This window comes from Rutilus rutilus (assembly GCF_951802725.1).
Source record: "Rutilus rutilus genome assembly, chromosome: 4".
NCBI lineage: Eukaryota > Metazoa > Chordata > Actinopteri > Cypriniformes > Leuciscidae > Rutilus > Rutilus rutilus.
The window spans coordinates 3,831,426-3,853,576 of record NC_140212.1 but is presented as its reverse complement, the minus strand read 5'-3'; the positions used below and the strand labels follow the sequence as shown (position 1 = coordinate 3,853,576).

The following is a 22,151-nucleotide window of genomic DNA, read 5'->3' as shown; positions in this document are numbered from 1 at the left end:
AAACTAAGAAACACAAAAAAATGAAATGTTAATGTTTCCTTAACAGATTGCGTTTTAAATGTGATTCAACACTTATTCCTGAATAATATTTAGTAATTATTAAGCGTTACTGGATCTCACAAGATGTTTCAAGTAAATATAAAGAAATTATTTTTTGAATATTATTCAATAAGCTTCATACTGATTAGCATATATTACTCAGTCAGGCTATAGTTATTTAGTTCGGACTGAAAGGGGAAGTGGTAAAACTCTAATAGAAGTAAAGACATGTTGATTTCACACACAGATCTCCCTCTATCCAGTGTAGAAGAGTCACAGTCGCTCTTTCACTCTTCTCCGGTAAGTCACTTACACACAACACACTAAAACTTCTGTCGCTTAGAGATTTTCAGTCTTTTGACAAACTTTGTGGTTGTAAAACATGTTTAAAATGAAACTTAATTTTTTTAAAGATTTTCAGTGATTCAGAGTTTTGATTTAGTAGCCTGTATTTTTTTCTCATGACATTTCTCTCACTTATGAAAAATAGTTTTGGGATTTATAAATAGTGTTTACACCAAAGTTTAAAAAAGGAAATATCTGTTGTTAAGTTTATTAAAAATAAAGTTTCCAAAAGGGTGGGTTTTTTCACAGCGATTCCATAGAAGAACAATTTATGGAAACTTTCAGGGAACACTTCCTAAAATAATCATTTTTTCTTAATATGAAGAACCTTTTAATAATCTAAAGAACATTGTTTTTTCACTATAAAGAAGTGTTGTGGAAAAATTCATCTTTTCTTTGTATTTTATTTTCAACGATTTAACAAACGAATGCCATGCGTTCTTTGGCTGTATTTTGAGTTTCTTTTATGATATTGATACAGCTGCAGGGTGTGTGTGTGTGAGATTTCAGAGGTAAGGAGATTCCCGTGCTGGGGAGGGGTCAAGGGGGGTCCCTTTTGTTCCTTGTGCTGTGAAGGGTGACAAGAGATAACACTATAAAAATGCTGGCCAACCTCTGCTCTGGGTCTCACTCCGCCTGCAGCTGGACTGTGGATGGACTGGGAACTATTCTTGCAAGAATAAATGTCTTTTAAGGACAATTTGAATCCTGATGTCTCTTATGCCTGATGCTATTTTGTTAGTTACTTGTTTTTGCCTCAACAGAAGCTTTTATGGAATGGAAAGATTCAATGGATGTTAAAGGTTCTTCAGTTTATTTTAAGAGTGTATATGATTGTGTGTTTGTATTTTCTGTTGTAAGGTGGAGTGAATGTAAATGATGGAAATATCTGTGACGTTCCTCCTCACTGGATGTCTGATACAAGGTTTCATTCTTATAGATTATTTATCTGCTGAATTAATATTCTGAAAGCATTTTCATATGAACAAGTGCAGCAGTTTATTCTGCATGTAAACTCTGTGTGATCAGTTCCTCTTGTCTGTGTGTTTTAGGAGTTTTTTGTGGCTTTAGTATCAGTCTGCCGGAGAGAGTAGAAGCTCTACAAGGATCCTGTGTTTTCATACCCTGCACATTTGATATTGATCAAAATCATGTAAAAGACCTCACTAAAGATTCAAAGAGAATATGGTATAAAAACACATCTTCCACTGCAGTGTTTGACTCCAGTCGCCCCAACACTGGATCATTAAAAGGAGAAATATTTGGCACTCCTACAGAAAAAAACTGCACCACCCGCTTCGATAATGTCCGTCATAGGGATAAAGGGTTGTATTACTTCAGAGTTGAAGGCAGCAAAAGATTGAAACATAGCTACACCAAACCTGAATACAAAGTTGAAATTGCTGTCACAAGTGAGTGTCATATTGTTCATGCTGCTTCTATCTAAATGTAAGTGTGGCGCGGCCATTAGTAACATGATTGTGCGAAGCTTCTGGTGACATTCGCTACCAGTTATTAACTTGTACAAAAACTATTATGCTGCTTTATATTGCAAACTAGTAATTGTTATCATATTATTTTCATTTATTATCATAAACACACTAGTTTTACCAGTTACTGCAGAGTTTTTCTTCTAATCATTTACTAATATGCGGCTTATGAATCGGAAGTCTCGCACATTCACAGAAAACAGCTTATGTCTGCGATGCAAAATGATTTGGATAATGTTACTGGACATAAATAATAAATAAATCAACTACTGTACATATTTGTGCCTTCATTATTGGATATGATAATCCTGTAATGTTTGACTGTATCTCTATGTGTTGTAGATTCTCCACCCGAACCCACAGTGAGTCTGTTTAAGGATCAGCAGGAGGTGAAGAAGGTGACGGAGGGAAGCTCTGTGAATCTGCGCTGCTCGACTAAGATCTTCTGTTCCTCTCGTCCAGCAGTTTTCACATGGAGCTCGTCTCCTGAACACCTCCTCAACGAGAGCTTCACACAACAGCAGCGTCAGGAGCAAACTGAGCTCATCTCTGATCTGATCTTCACTGTAACTCACCGTCATCATTTAGCCACTTTCACCTGCACTGTAACACACCAGCTTCAGGAGCAGATCACAAAGCACAAGTCCCGTACGCTGCGTGTTCAGTGTAAGACAGGGATTATTTCAATCAATACTGTCTGATCATCTAGAATTAGAGCTGTAAATCGTAAAATAATTGCCTGAATGTTTTTCTCCTCCATTAGATGCTCCTAAAAACACATCTGCTCATGTAAGTGCATCTGGTTTTGTTCTGGAGGGCCGTTCAGTGACTCTGAGCTGCAGCAGTGATGCAAACCCACCGGTGCTCAACTACACCTGGTACAGAGACACTGAAGAACCACTGAAACCAGTGCAGAGCGGACAGAACCTGACCATCAGCAACACCGACCCGACACACAGCGGACGATACGTCTGTACAGCTCAGAACAAACACGGCGCTCAGAACGCATCAGTGATGCTGGACGTCCAGTGTGAGTATCAAGAGTTTCTTCTAATTTACTCACAGTCATTACTATATCAGACTTCAGATTTCAGACTTTATACACACACACACATATATACTAGAAGTATAAAATATTGCATATAATTAATTTTTGATGCAGAGAAAGAGAGAAAGGAATAGTGTAAATAAATACACAAAATATAAATTATACATATTATATTCAAATTATTTTATATTTTTAAATATAAAAACTTCACTTTAAATATTTGAAAGTAAAGATACAGTGAAGGTTTCATATCACAGTTTTTTTTTTACATACATAAATTTTAATGTAAATGTCAACAATAAAAATATTTAATGCATAAAATACAATATTAAATAATGTTATTTTATGTATATATATATATATATATATATATATATACACACACACACACACACATTTATTAATAATAAACATATTATATAAAACCTTCACTGTTACTTACTTTAATTCCAAATATTTAAGGTCAGTTGTTTTGCACAGAGTAGCATTATCAACCGTTAATATAAATGATCTTCGCTTAAACAGCTTTTTCAACCTTTACTGTAAATGTACAGTGAACGACAAGAACTAAATGCAAATATAATAAACATGACTTTGTAGTCCTTTAACCTGCTGACAACGGACCCTTTTACATGGATGAGAAAATGTGTACAATTTAAAAAGCATTTTCATTTGTCACTAATTACTTCCCATTCTTACATTAGTGATATTTCATAGCATTAATCACTTTACAATTATTCAAAAAAAAAAAAAAAAAAATGATGGCCTACATTTTTTTCTCCTCCATTAGATGCTCCTAAAAACACATCTGCACATGTAAGTGCATCTGGTTTTGTTCTGGAGGGCCGTTCAGTGACTCTGAGCTGCAGCAGTGATGCAAACCCACCGGTCCTCAACTACACCTGGTACAGAGACACTGAAGAACCACTGAAACCAGTGCAGAGCGGACAGAACCTGACCATCAGCAACACCGACCCGACACACAGCGGACGATACGTCTGTACAGCTCAGAACGAACACGGCGCTCAGAACGCATCAGTGATGCTGGACGTCCAGTGTGAGTATCAAGAGTCTCTTCTAATTTACTCACAGTCATTACTATATCAGACTTCAGATTTCAGACTTTATACACACACATATATATACTAGATTTTATATGCAGAGAAAGAGAGAGAGGAGTAGTGTAAATAAATACACAAAATATAAATTATACATATTATATTAAAATTATTTTATATATATTTTTAAAAATAAAAACTATAAACTATAAAAACAACCGCTACTATAAATGATCTTCGCTTAAACAGTTTTTTTCAATCTTTACTAGGCTTGTAAATGTACAGTGAACGACAAGAACTAAATGCAAATATAATTAACATGACTTTGTAGTCCTTTAACCTGCTGACAGCGGACGCTTTTTACATGGATGAGAAAATGTGTACGATTTAAAGGGGTGGTATAATGCCCTTTTCACAAGATGTAAAATAAATCTCTGATGTCCCCAGAGTGTGTATGTGAAGTTTTAGCTCAAAATACCCCACAGACATTTTTATATAGCATGTTAAAATGGTACATTTTTGAGGGTGAGCAAAAACCATAGACTGTAAAAAAATATGGACGTAGTGTCCGTGACGTCACCCGTAGGTTTCTGAAGACCGTTTTTGAAGCTTAAAGTGGGCTTAGCCGACCGTCGCCATCTTGGCAGCGCGTCACTCCCGAATTTATTTATTTTTACAGTCAGACAATTAGCTGAGGTAAGGTGATGGCTAACAGACAGCAGACAAACGGCTAATGATGACTAATGACCACAGCAGCGGGAATCCACCTGTCACTCAAAAGTGGACACACCCTTAATTATGCAGAAATTTAAGGCTTAATATAATTTAAACGGATGAGTTATAAAAAAATTCACCCCCCTCACAGTTGTCATGAAGGGCAAAATTAGCTGTATAGACCAAAGCCAATTTTTGCTCCAGGGTGTAAACAGGTTTTTTTCTGCTGTAAAGTTGGGCATTTCAACATGGGGGAGATACAGATTTGACTCACTTTTGCAGCCAGCCTCAAGCGGCTAGTTGATGAATTTCCGTTTAATTCACTTCTGTGTTGGTTTCAAGAGAGAGACAGGGAGGTTGCCGCTTGGCAAAAACGCACTGTTTTGTGTCTGTTCCTTTAAATGCAAATGAGCTGCTGCTCCCGGCACAGGGGGCGGAGCTTCAACAGCTTGCACTCACACAGACATGCACTGAAGATTTAAAAAACGTTTAGCCTTTTATGTTCAAACCGGATTCAGACAATGATGGAGAGACTCAAGAAGAATTGACAACATGTAGAAGCAACAGAACATATCTGAATGTTTAGTTGATGAATTTATGTAGCTTATGTGTAGTTATCTTCTAGTCATTGATTAGCATATTCTGTCTTGATAATCTATAAATCGTGTTCAAGGAGCGGGGTTTATGTAAATTCTAGGGTTGGTGATGTCACTAACCCTGGAGGAATGTTGTGTAGTCTCTACCAGCCGTTTGTTGTAGACCTTAAACAATTTCTTTAAAAGCAAATATCTCCCTTTGCTTTGAACTTTGAGCGTTGTCACTTTCCAGATGTTGCTTATGCTCAAACAGCAACATTACACACTAACTAAAGTTAGAAAAGTGAAATCATAATCAACCACCCCTTTGAAAAGCATTTTTATTTGTCACTAATTCCTTCCCATACTTACATTAGTCTTATTTCATAGCATTAATGACTTTACAAATATTAAAAATAAAATTTTTCTTCTCCATTAGATGCTCCTAAAAACACATCTGCACATGTAAATGCATCTGGTTTTGTTCTGGAGGGCCGTTCAGTGACTCTGAGCTGCAGCAGTGATGCAAACCCACCGGTGCTCAACTACACCTGGTACAGAGACACTGAAGAACCACTGAAACCAGTGCAGAGCGGACAGAACCTGACCATCAGCAACACCGACCCGACACACAGCGGACGATACGTCTGTACAGCTCAGAACAAACACGGCGCTCAGAACGCATCAGTGATGCTGGACGTCCAGTGTGAGTATCAAGAGGCTCTTCTAATTTACTCACAGTCATTACTATATCAGACTTCAGATTTTTAGACTTAAAAGCTAAAAAATAAATGCAATTATATTAAATATTTCATACATTAAATCATTTTAATGTATATATTTTAAATATATTTCATATATTTAACACATTTAAAAACCTTCACTTTTACTGCAAATACTTCCACTAGTGTTAATTCATTGTGTTTATGTCTTTACTATTATTTTACAAATGTGGAAGATTGTCATAATGCTATCTACTGTGACAGCCTGAATTCTGCTGGACGTCCATTGTGAATGTTTGGCAATCGCTATTATCAATCAGTTACTCACATTCGAGAGGACTGAATTAATTGATTTCTTATAATATACTCAATGCCAAAAAAAAAAAAAAAATGTTATTTTGATTAGGATTTTAATGTACAAACCCTAACATTAATGATCCAAGTAACTTTTTTCTGTGAACATCACTAAACTGCAAATTTATGATCAGTGTCAGTGGGTTTTGATTTATTCCCAGATGTGCTTCAGTTGCTCACAGTGCAGCTGTTCTCAGTTCAGACTAACACACTGTCCAGTCGACAAATGAAAAACAGTCCTATAATGTTTACTACAAATTCTCATCATATAGTCTGTGTTTGATTTGCTTTAGCACAGTAGCTAATTAAAACCATTACACAGCTAGTGTAAAGCGAACAACGTAATAGGTGAAATACAGACACATGGTGTTTTGTCGGTTATTTTGTATTGTGTTCGTCTAGATGTTTGCACACATGCTTCAACATACTGCCTACATCTGAAACTTGTAAAATAACAAGGTTTAAACATACAGCTATTCAGTTACTAACCCAGATCTTGAACTGCTACACTACACATCTTTTTTCCTCAGATGCCCCAAAAAACACATCGCTGTCATTCTTTCCCTCCGGCTCTATGATGGAGGGCCGTCCAGTGACTCTGACCTGCAGCACTGATGCAAAACCAGCAGTGCTCAACTTCACCTGGTACAAAGAGACCGGATCTCAGTTTGAGCTCCTCCAGACCGGATTTAATCATACCTACGTTGTGTCTAACCCTACACACTCCACACGGTATCGCTGTACAGCTCAAAACCAGCATGGCCAACACAACGCAACAATTGAACTGGATGCTCAGTGTGAGTACAAAGAAAAATTACTGCACTGTTATATTCACTTATTTAATCTGATCCCTTACAGCAAAAGCAAATCATTGCATTGCATTTGGATGCAAAGTGCAATGTTTATGGTTAAAATAAACATGTTTTGAGATTAAAAAGGTGAATTTTACCATAAAAGCATGTGGTGATACGGTTTCACGCAGTCACAATATGACTTTGAGCACTGAAAAGACACTATTGAAGAGTTGCAAAAACCACAAAACCATGTTTAAATGACTTCAATTTGATGTATAGCTTACGGTAAAGACTATTTGATCAAATAAACTACACAGTGGTTTAATATCTTATATGAAGGATGCATACTGACATTCGTAAAAAAAAAAAAACTTATGACAGGTGACCAACAATACAGTAAGTTGCAGTTCAGTTAAATGTTAGAAATGCTGTTAAATGTGTGTAACATTTTTGCATGCGTGTTTTCTTCATATACAGAAAATGTATATGGAAAGACCACAGGAGATCTGGTTCCCCTACAGAGCAACATGTTCAAGTTTTGAAATGCAAAATTTTTTAATATGATAATACCTTTGTGAAACTGCACTGAAGGAAGTGAAATTGCATGAAGCTGTGCCAGAATCACACTTTACATAGTAATACATGCAAAGACTCAAAGCAGAGCGGCATGTATATTGCTTACATGTATTGTAAGTGTACAGTTTGAAGTAAATGGATAGTTTACACAAAAATGAAAATTCTGTCATTTAGCATTTGTCATCCAAAACCTGTATGACTTACTTTCTTTTTTGAGAGAGATATTATCTCAGTGTTTTTCTCTTTTTTTTTTCATACAAGGGAAGTCAATGGGGTCCAATGTTGTTTTGTTCCCAACGTTCTTCAAAATATCTACTTTTGTGTTACATGCATGAAAGAAAGTCATATAGGTTTGGTGTATACAGTAAGTGACAGAATGTTCATTTTTGACACTTTTTACAATTGAATACTACTTTGTAAAGCTGTTTACACTGACCACGACACTTATGCGCATAAGTGACATGATACCATTCATTTCAATGGAGAGCTACCAATTTCAGGCAACACAAGCGACTGACCGTTGGCAACAGGATGTAGGCGTTTCCAACAGCTGCACGATTAATTGTTAAAAGATCACAATCTCGATTCAAACACCCATGCGATCTTATTCCTAAATGACAGCGATTCAGCTATATGTCTATTAAACCTTTAACAAGTATGATCACAGCGAACATTCAGATCTGGTTTGGCGGAGAGAGCAGTTGTGATGTATAAGTATGAAACAGTTTCCAAACAGTCTTTTCAACCACACAGTATTGATATTTTATCATAGAAGTACTGGGATAAATGTTTATACTTTGGATATAAACACCGATGTCTGCAGTAGCGATCAAAATACAGTAAATCACCTTGTGAATGTAACTTGATGCTTCAAATAAAGATTGTATCAATTAAATTGTTACACAGTCGACAAGTGACTTTTAAAAAATGTATTCGTCCTTAAATCATTCATTCAAGAGATTTGTTCAAAAACGCTGATTCATCTAGTAATGAAACAAGTGAATTCTTTGAGCGAGTCATTGAATCATTCATTCAACCCAACTTAAAAAAAAGAAATACTAATAATAATCTTTATAGACTACACTACACCAATTAACAATTTGTCAGAACCTTTAGTAAATTACATGTTGTTTTGTTTAGTTGTCCATTCAGAATCATGCAAGAATTTTAAACAAAACAAAAAATCGTCTCAATTCATCCAGAATCTAGCGTGTCCAGCGACGCGACAAAGTTGAGATAGGTTTAACTTTATGAAAAAAAAATGTGACTTTTGGGAGTGACAACCAACAGACCTTACTCAGAGCAGCGCCATGACAGGTATGAAAGCGAGTGAAGTCAGTGGAGCTCAAGTGATACAAGACTGCATCCTGTAGTGGATTCTCTGTGGCAAGATGGAGAAGTTAATCTTAGCGGTCAGCAACTTCCCTAATTTAGCATATGTCTCTGAGTATATATGGTGGTCCTCGCTGTGCTGACTCTGTGTTACGAAACTGCTCCGAGACACGAGGGTTAAGATCCAAACGCAGCTTTATTGTGGGTAATCCAGAGGCGTAATCCAGTGTACAGGCAAAAGGTCAAAACACAGGTAGGCAGTCCAAATAAACCAACAAAGAAACAAACAAAACAGGCAGGGACCAGAGGCAAAAGAGTAATCCAGGGAACAGGGCAAGAAATCCAAATAAACCAAAAGACAAGAAACCAGGGAAAACGCTCGGAATAGCAGTGTAACACTTAAACAAGACTTCGCGGTGAGTGAATGAATGAACATGGTATAAATAGACTGAGACTAACAGGATGATGAGACACAGGTGAACGCAATCAGTGAATGAGGTGAATGTGATCAGTGATAAGTGATGATGAGTCCGGGCAGTGAGTTATGGGAAATGCAGTTTGTGAGTGATAATAGTCTTATGTGGAGTGCCCTCTGGTGGCTCTCAAGGGCACTCCAGCTGGTGACCGTTACATAGCCCCCCCTTTAAGGAGCGGATTCCAGACGCTCCTAAAACTGTCCAGGAGGGAGGTGGAGCGGAGGCGGACCCGGGGGCGGGATGGAGGGCCAGGCCCGTGCAGCGGAAGAGGACCTGAAGACTCCGGCAGGGCGGAAGGCCAGGGCGGAGCAGGCTGTGCAGGCGACCAGGGCAGATCAGGCTGAGCAGGCGACCAGGGCGGATCAGGCTGTGCAGGCGACCAGGGTGGAGCAGGCAGTGCAGGCAACCAGGGAGGAGACGACCCTTCGGGCGGCCAGGGCGGAGACGACCCTTCAGGCGGCCAGGGAGGAGACGACCCTTCAGGCGGCCAGGGAGGAGACGACCCTTCAGGCGGCCAGGGAGGCGACCATGGCACAGGACCAGACACCGGCTCAGGAACAGGAACAGACACCGGCTCAGGGACAGGAACAGACACCGGCTCAGGAACAGACACCGGCTCAGCGACAGGAACAGACAGCGTGACAGCGGCCATCTCTGTTGAGGGCTCAGGTTCAGGCGTGTCGGCAGCTATCTCTGCTGAGGGCTCAGTCGACGTGGCAGCGGCCATTTTGTCCAGAGACACTGGCTCGGTGGCGGCCATCTTGTCTGGAGACACTGGCTTGGCGGCGGCCATCTTGTCCGGAGACACTGGCTCGGCACACGTGACTTGAACAGACTCTGGATCGGTGGCGGCCATCTTGTCCGGAGACACTGGCTCGGCGGCGGTCATCTTGTCTGGAGACACTGGCACGGCGGCGGCCATCTTGTCCGGAGACTCTGGATCAGCGGCGGCCATCTTGTCCGGAGACACTGGCTCGGCAGACGTGACTTGAACAGACACTGGATCGGTGTAGGCCATCTTGTCCGGAGACACAGGCGCAGAAAAAGGAAGAGGAACAGATTCAGGCTCAGTATCAGGATCAGATTCAGGCTCAGGAAAAGATTCAGTCTCGGCGGGACGAGACTCTTGACGGGCAGGCGTGACGTGAAGCTCAGTCTCTGGATCGGCTGACGTGACGTGAAGCTCAGTCTCTGGATCAGGATCAGCGCGCTCTGAGCTTGACGGGACCAGCGGCGGCGAGGGCTTTGAGCTGGGTAGGACCAGCGGCGAAGAGGACTCTGAGCTGGTTAGGACCAGCGATGAAGAGAGCTTTGAGCTGGACAGGACCAGCGATGAAGAGAGCTCTGAACTGGACGGAACCAGCGGCGAAGAGGGCTCTGAGCTGGGCAGGACCAGCGGCGAAGAGGGCTCTGAGCTGGACGGAACCAGCGATGAAGAGGGCTCTGTGCTGGACGGGACCAGCAGTGAAGGCTCTGTGCTGGACGGGACCAGCGGTGAAGAAGGCTCTGTGCTGGACAGGACCAGCGGTGAAGGCTCTAGCTTAGCGGGCATGTCGCTTGCTGTCTCAGTCGCGGCGGGCATGACGCATACTGCCTTGTCTTCGGCAGATTTGGCGTGAAGTGCGGGCTCGGCTGGACTGGCGTGAATTGCAGGCTCGGCTGGACTGGCGTGAAGTGCAGGCTCGGCTGGACTGGCGTGAAGTGCAGGCTCGGCTGAACTGGCGTGAAGTGCAGACGGTGACATGGCGTGCCACGGAAGGAAGCTCTCCAGACATCTGGAGAGTGCCTCTCTCCAATCCAGACCGGAGAGATCGGGGAGCTCCCTCGGGTCGACCTCCTTAGCCCCCAGCCGGTAACACAACTTAATTGCCTCGTCACCCAGAGAGCAAGAGGCAGCGAGAGGAACAAACCCCCAGGTGTACTGGAACAGATCGAGGCTATCCAGGGCCAAGGCCGCGATCTGTCCAGCGAACTCCCGGCTCATGCTGGGAAGATCAGGCGAGATCCGTACTGCTGGATTCCTGGAGGTCATAGCTGCTGGATCCGGGTGTGGCGAAGTCTTCTGTTACGAAACTGCTCCGAGACACGAGGGTTAAGATCCAAACGCAGCTTTATTGTGGGTAATCCAGAGGCGTAATCCAGTGTACAGGCAAAAGGTCAAAACACAGGTAGGCAGTCCAAACAAACCAACAAAGAATCAAACAAAACAGGCAGGGACCAGAGGCAAAAGAGTAATCCAGGGAACAGGGCAAGAAATCCAAATAAACCAAAAGACAAGAAACCAGGGAAAACGCTCGGAATAGCAGTGTAACACTTAAACAAGACTTCGCGGTGAGTGAATGAATGAACATGGTATAAATAGACTGAGACTAACAGGATGATGAGACACAGGTGAACGCAATCAGTGAATGAGGTGAATGTGATCAGTGATAAGTGATGATGAGTCCGGGCAGTGAGTTATGGGAAATGCAGTTTGTGAGTGATAATAGTCTTATGTGGAGTGCCCTCTGGTGGCTCTCAAGGGCACTCCAGCTGGTGATCGTTACACTCTGAGCCTGAACAGAATGAACATCCACAGATAAATGACCACGATAGTAAAGAGAACTCGCTATTTCGTTAATCTTTAAAAGTAAGCATTTTATGTACTGATTCCATTTATATTTAATCTTTTCACTCCAAAAGAAAACTGATTTGCTGTCTACAAAATAGAATAACCCAAGGTAAAGGAACGTTTCACACTTGTAATTTAGAAGTGCCATTAGCACCGCTTTTTACCCGGGGTTATGAAACCCTGCTCGGGAACAGGAGTAGCACTGCTATTGGCGTCATTAATCCCACATTGTGGTGCAACCAGTGCATTGTGAAATGATCTGTGTCAGAATGTAACGGCTAGACGCTTAGCAACAAACAGCCAAATGCGTGGCTCATAAGCACATGCTTTGAACAGTCATGGGCGTTGGATAAACAGTAGTTTAGCGTTTGAAGGGAAATTGTCAAATGGTGACAGAAAACGTGACAATTGTTGTGAAGAAGAGACCATATCATTCTTACCTTTATAGTCCGAAAAGCCCATTTATTATAAACTTGATAGTTCAGTCGATGAGAATGTGCAATGTGGCTGAATGGCAAATATGCAAATAAGAACATTTATGGTTTAGGAATGTGTTTATAAATACTCAGAAATAAATGTTAACCCCAATGTGAAACGTGAAGCAAGATAACCAAGAATTCTGTTAACCCGGTTTTTAGTGTGACCCAGAGTTTCACATATTCACATATTTCAAGTGTGAAAAGCCCTAGTGAGATGTTCAGCAGTTTTTCTTAAGTGAAACAGGTCCTCAAGCTGTTTTATTTTGCTCAGATCCTACACAGAAACTACAGTTAATGATCTTATTATCTCTTTCAGTTGCGCCCAAAATCTCCAGCTCTTGTAACAAAAGCAGCGTAATCACGTGTGTCTGTGAGGCTCATGGGAATCCCTCGCCTAAACTAGAGTGGCGTCTATCTGGAAATGTTCTCGCCAACTCTACAAACACGCTCATCAGGAATGAAACTTTAGGAAGCACAAGCCTGAAGAGCATCCTGACCATCAATCAGCTTCTCACAGACATGGACGTCCTGCAGTGTTTCAGTGCAAACACCCTCGGCACCGCCAGCGCCAGCCAACGGTTTCATCCCGTCACACGGACGTCTGGGACAGAGACAGGTGAGATTCGCTTCTCTGACGCACAACAACAGCTTTATCTGATCAACAAGAATGATCACAAATGAGATCTCCAGAATATCTTAACCCTTCTGAAAAAGAAGTGCACTTAATCTGAATTGAATTTGCGCTTGTAGAGTACTTCAAATCTTAAAAGTATACACTCTTAGAAGAAAAGTTTCTGTAAGGTGCTTCATATATAGAATCTTTTAGGGATGATTTTATGGATTTAGTTGTCCTTAATTTGTTTTGATTAATTTTTTATTTTAATTACATTTTATTAATTAAACAGCTCATAAACATACTAAATCAGTAGAAAAAAACTGAAAGACCCCTTAAACATGAATGTATTTTCGCAATCATTTAAGACATTTCTCCTTAGAACCTTTAAAGTGATCTTTAAAATTGATTCAAGAACCCAAGAGTTCTATATTGAACCCCATTTAACGTTTTTTACTTTAAAGCACATTTTAAATTATTGTTTTAATACATTTTGTTGTGCTTTAAAGTAGACTTATTTTAATGTGTTGACTAACATATTAAAAGCACACAAAATACTCCATTATAATTTTAATTGTAGTGTGTTATTCAATATTACATTTAAAGATAATATATTAAAAGCAGCTTCATTACAAATGTGTAATAAAAAACACATTTAAATATGTTTAAATATGCATAACCTACAATTTTCAGTTAAACATAATTTTAAGGTGTCTGTGTTATAGTGTAATTATACATTAAAGTACTTAGTAATAATAATTAACTACATGTACTTAGGATTAGGGTGTGGTTAGGGTTAGCTGCATGTAATTTATAGTTATTACTATAGTAACTACATGTAACAAGGACAGTGTCAAATAAAGTTACTCAATTTTCAAAAGAAATGACATTAAAGTTTATTTTAGTTTACATACAGTACATGCTAATCAGTATATGGCTGCACACTTTCACCATATTTCAAAGACAATAGAAGTAATTGAGAAATTACATAAAACTATGTACTTTAGTCTTATACTTCAAAAAAAGAACTCTATGTTTGGCTTATTGAATTGAATATAAATTTAACCTATAATTATAAATAACATGCAATTATGTGACTGAAAACATTACCTTCAATTCACACTTAAATATTAAAATTTTCTCTTACTTTTTCTCTTTTTTTTTTGTATGGTGAAGTGTACTTCTTTTCCACAGGGGAATTCTTTCTCCTAGACAGCAATGAGATCAAATGGAGACCAAATGGAGACTTTTCTCCAGAGAAATGTGCTCATATTTGCCAAGACACTAAAGTCTGTAATCAAATATCAGAGATCTCAGTATGAATCTATTATCAAATGATCTGAGTTGCTCTACACATTCATTTTTATCCCTCCTGAGAAACATTTTAGACACTTAAATGATCTCATTCTGAGCTATAAAAGACCAACCTCTGAGCAATAAAACACTGCTTTCCAGGTTTCCATCACCCGTCTGTGCTGCTCGGAGCTGCTGTCGGCGCATCAGCCATGATGATCTTGTGCATCATAGCAGTCTACAATGAACGGTGGGTACATCAGACAAATGTCATTTGTGGAAAGACAAAAAAAACATGATTATCACAGAACTGGTCCAATATATAATGAGCTGAGGCTAAACTATAGATGATTACAGAGATTTCTTTGGCTATTCTGGTAAATGTGTTCAAAAGTTTCACTCCAAAATATGCTTGTCTTGTTTTCCAGTACAAATATCTAAACGTTCTTAAATCAAGATACTTTTACTTGAGAAGCAAAATTACTTAAGTCACTTAATCGGATATTAAGTCTTGTTTTCAGAAAAATGCCAATGGGTTCAGAGAAATACACTTTTTTAACCCCATTGGCAGATATTTGTTCTTGTTCTTGTTCTTAATTTTGATAGATTTTTCAGAAAACAAGACTTTTTGCCCATTTTGCTTCTCAAGAAAATGTGTCTTAATTTAAGAATGTTCATATATTTGTACTGGAAAACAAGACAGAAATACAGAAGAACATCATTTTTTGCAGTGTGAAGCCAAATAAACAGTTATATCACATTGATTTGATGAGACTTTTACTTTACTAGCCTCATCACAAGGAGGATTTGTGATTCTAATTGACATATTATATCAGAAATCTAATCTATTTTTTGATGGCCTAAAAACATTTTGCAGAAGAAGGAATCCCAAACCTTCAAGAACCAGACAAGACGACACATCTGGACTCATACTGTCTCAAATAGTGAGTTAAACACACTCACACTATTCATTTTCAAAGACATCACAAACGGACATTCATCTGATTCTGCTGTGTTTCTGCTCCATCAGGCCACGGATTCCCATGGTGACGGCGAGTGTGTTTACGGGAATAAAGACATGCTGTCAGCCGTTACACCAAGATCATCAGAATCTCTTCATTATTCCACCATCGACTTCACGAACACAGAGCCGGAGTCAGGAGAGATCAGGGGCGCCTCCTCGCTGACCGAGGAATATGCTGAGATCCGTCATCATTCTGCAGGAGATGCAGCATCTGCGACCGACCTCAAGGAAGACCAAAGCCCACAAGATAGTAGGGCAAAGATCACGGATGTGTCATCAGAAGACACGATTTATGAAAGCATGACCCATCACTTGGTTGTTTAAAGACAGAAAAGGAACAGTTGCACTTTGTCCAAAATCGAATACTTCCCTGCTATACAGTATGTGAAAAACTAGTATCATGTCCGAATACATAGTATTAAAAAAAACATTAGGCTAAACATACCCAGGATGACCTACTACTTCTGAAGTGTGCACTCAATGAACACTTTATTATCCCAATTAGGCCCTGGGAGAGGAGTTGTGAATGGCAGTGAAGCGACGCAGCTGATGCTGTAGGTCACATGACCTGATAGTACCAACTCGGACAGAATGCAATTTCACCGTTGGTCAGTGCAGATGTTGTTGAACATTAAAGGCCTGTTTAGACCAATAACTATAACGAGTATGAGGCTAGTATATCTTCCACAACGATACGAAAGATAAACAACTTTTTTGTTTTCTAAAGGTGTAGGAACGGCACAAAAAATTATATTGTTGAAACTATTTTTTTTTTCAGCTGATGAACGATAAAAACATTGACAGCCAATCAGAATCCATCCTTCTGTAAAGAGCTCGAGCATTTAAAGCAGTAGACGACAAAACTGCAGAGCGCACTTATAATAAACAGAACGATATTGTTCGTTGGTGTGACTGTGGACGATATTATTGTTATGATTTTATAGTTATCATTCTTGGTGTGAACGAGCCTTTAGAATGAACTGAAACCTTCAAATCTTAATGCATAACTCAAACACCACAAATGGATTTTTCGAGCACATTTTCACCAACAAATTGCAATTCTATCATTCCAAACCTGTAGGACTTTCTTTCTTCTGTTGAACATAAAAGAAGATATTTTGAAAAATGTTCCAGTGTTTTTTTCCCTCAGTGTTAATGGAGTCCAATGATGTTTTTGGTTGCCACTGTTCTTCAAAATATCTTCTTTTATGAACTATCCATATACTATATGAATGAACTAACATTATGATGGACAGAAATTAGCTACTTTATGGCAAATTACTTGAAATAATCAGTAACACTTAAAGTCCCCCTGTATTTTATCCCTTAAAACTCATCCAAAATTACATATTTAAAAGGTTTTTTCTTTTCTTTAAAATGCCTTAAATAGTTTGAATACAACTCTACACCCTTGACTCATTTAGTATAGGCGGTTCTATGAATATGCAAATTAGCCCCGCCCCCACTCACTCACAGCAGCTCAGAGATCCACTCGTTGACTCCCGAAAGTTGAAACAAGTTTGTGACGTCAGAAACACCAGCGAATTCAAACTGTGTTTTTGAGACTGTCTTTGAACTGCAGTTTTAAGGAGAAAATACTCAGCAATAGTGTCGACTAATGCATTTGTACATGGTTTGTCTCAAAGCATATTAAAAACACCACATAGACATATAAACAACATTAAAAGCTTGATTTGTTAACATTTGTTAACATTAGGTAATGCAAAATTTGTTTAGTAAATGTTGAAATTAACAGTAACTAATATTAACAAAGCATTGTCCATCGTTCGTTCGTGTTTACTAATGATAACAAGTGAAAACTTACTTTAAAGCATTACCTAATAAGATCTGAAGTTTGTGACCTTTGGTCAGAGATCTTACAGAAAATATAGGAGTCAGAAGTTCATTTCTGTAAAATAGCATGAGTCTGAACAACCATTTCTTTTCTTACCAGATCAGCAGTGGGAAACGTACTTGACCTCAGTGTGTTGTTTATGTTGCACATTATTTGTGATTGAGAACACAGTCAGCTTCTTCTGGTGTCACACTTTCAGACAGAAACTCCTTTAAAAATAGGAGCTCCTTCTGGAGGGATAAAACATATTTTTAGGGCTGGGGGAATTAACGCGTTAATCTTTGCGATTAATTTAAGATGTTTAATGCGTAAAAAAAAAAAATAACGCAAACAATGCATCACTTTTTTTTGCCTCGTTTTAATGATTTCCTGTTGCGGCTGCTATTGAAAAGGCCGAAAATATGCGATCCCGCCCCTCCGTGTTCGGCGATCAGGTTTCATTCTCACGCAGCTTTCATGAGCGGGTCTTTTCCGCTCCGTGTGTGTGTGTGTGTGTGTGTGTGACGGCGCGCTGCCGCTGCGCTCTCTGCTCAATGTTCCGCTCCGTGTTTGCGCTGCGTGTTCTGCTCTGTCGTTAACGGCCCAAACGCTCGAATCATGTACCGATCACGCACTGGAAAAGCAAAGTCCGCTCAAATAACGTGAAATTTCTCTGTAGTAGACTTCTGTTTGCAATAACCCTACTGAGCTGGTATAGTCATGCTGGGCAACAATGGTAAAATAACCTGCTCTGATCACATGCTCTGGTAATAATAGCTTTGTAGGACTATATTTTATTTTGATCATTAGTAAAAATTGATTATGTTGATTGATTATTGAAAAATAATAATATATTGATATTGATGTTTAATATTATTTAACCATTATTTAAAACCATTAATTATTATTAAATATTATTTGATGTGATGATGCATTACATCAAAGGTCAAAAAACTGTTTCATTTTCTCATAAAATACATTTGCACATCACCACATTTTCAATGATTCTCAAACGACTTGTCAGATGAATCAATCTCTCTAAATCCCTCCTTTCCGCAAGTTACTCTGCTCTGATTGGCCAGAGAGCTCAGTCTGTTGTGATTGGTTTACAACGTGGCGTGTCTAAAACAAAAACGCCCATTGCCATAACAACGTCAGCTCTGCTTGTCCTGAGACTTCCTACACCGTAAACTAAACAGCGGTTTATATTGATATAATAAAAACAAAAATGTTAAATAAAAAAGTATCCTTTCATAATTTTTGGACAAATATCTTTTGATTATTGAAGGTTTTATTTTTTTATTATGAAGGTTTTAAAACTGCTGTGAGTTAAATGAACGAACACGTTTGTGCTTTTTTTTTTAAGTGAACAAAATGGAAAAGAGTACTGGGTGTCAAAGTTGAACGCTTAACTTGACATTGCGTTCTGAAACGTGGTGCGAGAAACTAAAAAAGCGTGACGGTTAAGCTGTCTGTCACTTCAACGCATTATGTTTAGATCGAAAACAACCTTTTCTCTTTTTCATCACAACTAGACAAGGGCGAACAAACTGTAAGAATTTATATTAAAATGTATATTATTTTACATTTATAATGTGAGTGAATCTTCAAAAAGATCAGGGGCTTTCGGCAATAATCAGGGGATTAAGCCACCAAAGTAATTACTCACCAATAGCAGATCACGAGAGGACATACATCTGTTGTTCAGGGCTGCCAACTTTTGAGTTTAGCTAAAACATTTGGTAACAAAACAGAATTTCATTATGTTTAGTGACAACATGTTACAATGTTTACATGGTAGAGAATTACTGGTATGCTTCAGTTTTATTAGTTCTTGACACAAATTTCACGATTTCAATTCATAAGCTTCAACAGTGTAATTACATTACTGTACTAATGACTCTTTCTAAAAAGTATTGCATTACTTTTTACTAGTAACTTTCAAAATCCCATATCAACCTTGACCAGTTGAACAATACAAAGATAGACATGAAACTGCTTTTAATTATTTCAAATAAATACTATAAAATTGCAAGGTTACATCACATTTTACCATAAAAGGCAAATTTTTTACATTAAATCCACTATTGTTTTATATAGAATTATTCAATAATCTATTTAATGGAATTAAACCATAAGTAACTGTACATAAATTACAGAAAAATTAGAGTAATCCCATTCTTTACTTTTTGAAGGAAAAGTTATTAAATTACAGTAATTAGTTAGTAATGCATTTGTTACAAAAATCAGTTGTGTTGGTTACTAGTTTTGTTTTCATGGACTTTTAGTTTGTTTTCATTAGTCACGTGTTCCTTTGTTTGACACTAATCTTTATCACAGCTCTTCATCATTTAGTTAACCACAATGTGCATTTAAGTTCCCCACCTTCACTCAGTGTTTGTCCGATCTTGTTCGAGCTAGTGTTTATGTGTTGCTACTACCTTCTGTTATTTTTGCCTGTTGGATTATTAAACCCTGCATTTGAACTTTATCCTGATCTTCATCTGTCTGTCTGTAACCTTGCTAACAGCATTAAACCCAACACTGATTATGCAATTATAATTGTTGTTTATATCAGTTCATGCTATGTCTGAGCTGCATTAAATCCAAAGATGTATTTTGTTGATTTGATCTCATTTGATTGGTAGTCATACAGTGTCTTTTTTATTCTGACCGAATTTACTGATTAAAATGAAATAATCTGACATAAACATAACAGATGCTAGCTTTATTGCTCAGTGTTATTTCAGGGTTTTGATCTTCTCTCAACTGAGAGAGCACAGCCTGTATTTTATTGTATTATAATGACTATATAATATTACCTCTAAACTTTGACTAGGCTAGGCATATTGCATATTAATTGTTCTAGAAACCTCAAAGCATATTTTATGTTTGTGTATTTTGTGCTACTCCAAAATGATGTTCTAGTTGAGGTCATTTTTAGTGTAGGTAGGGCCCCGACATAAACTCAAGCCCAGAGGCCCCAGACCCCTCAGTCCTGCCCTGATTGCATTTATTTGTGCTACTGTTTGTACTTTGGTCAAAACGATATTTAATGTTTGAATTTCATAATACAATTGATAGAATTAGAAAGCTGAGACTGTTTCATATCATATAAACCTGCTGTAACGGTCATCAGCTGGAGTGCCCTTGAGAGCCACCTGAGGGCACTCTACATCAGACTATCATTATTCACTCACAACTAGGCTACATTTCCCATAATTCACTGCCCGGACTCATCATCCCTGATTAACACATTCACCTGTTTCTCATTATATTGTTTAGTTCACCCCATATAAGCCTGGTTCACCTCATCATTCCCTGTGAAGTCTTGTATGTTGTTGCGCTGCATTTCGGAGCGTTTTCCCTGGTTTCATGTCTCTTGGTTTTTGGATTTTTTGCCTGTACCGTGGATTACTCTTTTGCCTCTGACCCCTGCCTGTTTTGTTTGTTTGTTTGTTTGTTTGGACGGCCTACCTGTGTTTTGACCTATTACCTGTATATTGAATTACGTGTCTGGATTGCCCCTTAATTAAAGCTGCATTTGGATCTCTAACTTAGTGTCTCAGAGCAGTTCGTAACACCTGCTCCGTCTTGTCTGTTGGTGTCAATGTTCTCTTTGCTTCGCGATTTTTCACTGCGTGATGGTAATGGAGGTGGCGTGAGAGCGTGTCAGTGTCAATTGCGTGAATCTCATGTTGAATGCGTGAGAGTTGGCAGCCCTGCAAGTTGTTATCTTCTGAGCTATTCTGATTTAATATTTATGATATATAATATTTAATAGCACTCCATTATGATCGCTGTTGATGAGGAGATCAATATGATCAAGATTCACTAATGCGTACCTGAGCGTGGCAGAACTGACTCCTCCCCCCATCAAGACCAATGTTAATATAGGCAAAATAAAATATTTATTAAAACTTATTTTATTTTTAAGGTTCTTAATGACAAATTTTTGATGAAAGTGACACTGAGAGTAATTCATTTTTTATTGGTGGAATTGGAAACAAGCTTCCATACATTTATGATCATCGGTGTCGGAATTAGAGAAACAAACATGAAACAAAACAGAAGTATTTGCTGAAATCTGTTCTGCTTTCGGTTTCACCAGGGACGTGCAACAGGGGGGTTGCTCAGGTTGCCCGGGCAACTGCCCATATGCCCTTCTCGACTCATGTTGCCCTTCCGAGGGGGAAAATAAATAACTAAATAAATCGTACAATGGATGCAGAATTTCACGTAGGCCTAGATTTAAAAAAAAATCGCAAAGCCTCATTCACTTCCATTCGGGCACCGAAAGTGAAAGTCGGTAGGTGAAGGGCAAACTCTTGTTTACGTGGCTGCAGCGCTGCACGCGACCGGTATAGCTGTCGATTCTGTTCCCTACCGGAATTCCTGTTCCCTTTACGCAATCATACTACAAATCATGCGTAGTTGCCCAGTTACCATACGTACAATCAGTGTCGCTACTCGATCCATACCGGTAACATGATCTGTTCTGTGCATGTGCGAGAACGAAGTTTTTCTGCCACTTCCTGTCATGGATCTGCCAAAAAACATGGATTATTTTGCATTTTATGTGAAAGTTCAAGAATTTCTCTTAAAAGGAGAAATGCCTGACAATCACGATGAGCGTCGGAAAGTGAAACGGTCGTCTGCGAATTTGATCACCAATAAATATCATCATGATGGATTGAGGGAGAGGGTGTGTGTGTGTGTGTGTGTGTGTGTGTGAGAGCGAGCGAGTGAGTGAGAGCGTGTGTGAGAGTGAGCG

General features: G+C 38.9%; 1 protein-coding gene across 1 annotated transcript in view; it reads left to right on the top strand.

Moving 5' to 3' along the window:
- Positions 1-264: 264 nt before the first annotated feature.
- The window catches only part of LOC311289106 (sialoadhesin-like), a 67,064-nt gene continuing 45,177 nt past the window's right edge, over positions 265-22,151 (top strand). The window contains exons 1-7 of the mRNA XM_084406864.1: positions 265-339; positions 1,246-1,309; positions 1,437-1,796; positions 2,217-2,540; positions 2,638-2,904; positions 3,713-3,979; positions 5,709-5,975. Coding sequence (XP_084262990.1) covers positions 1,261-1,309; positions 1,437-1,796; positions 2,217-2,540; positions 2,638-2,904; positions 3,713-3,979; positions 5,709-5,975 — 1,534 coding nt within the window. The 5' untranslated portion in view covers positions 265-339; positions 1,246-1,260. The remainder of the gene's footprint in view (positions 340-1,245; positions 1,310-1,436; positions 1,797-2,216; positions 2,541-2,637; positions 2,905-3,712; positions 3,980-5,708; positions 5,976-22,151) is intronic.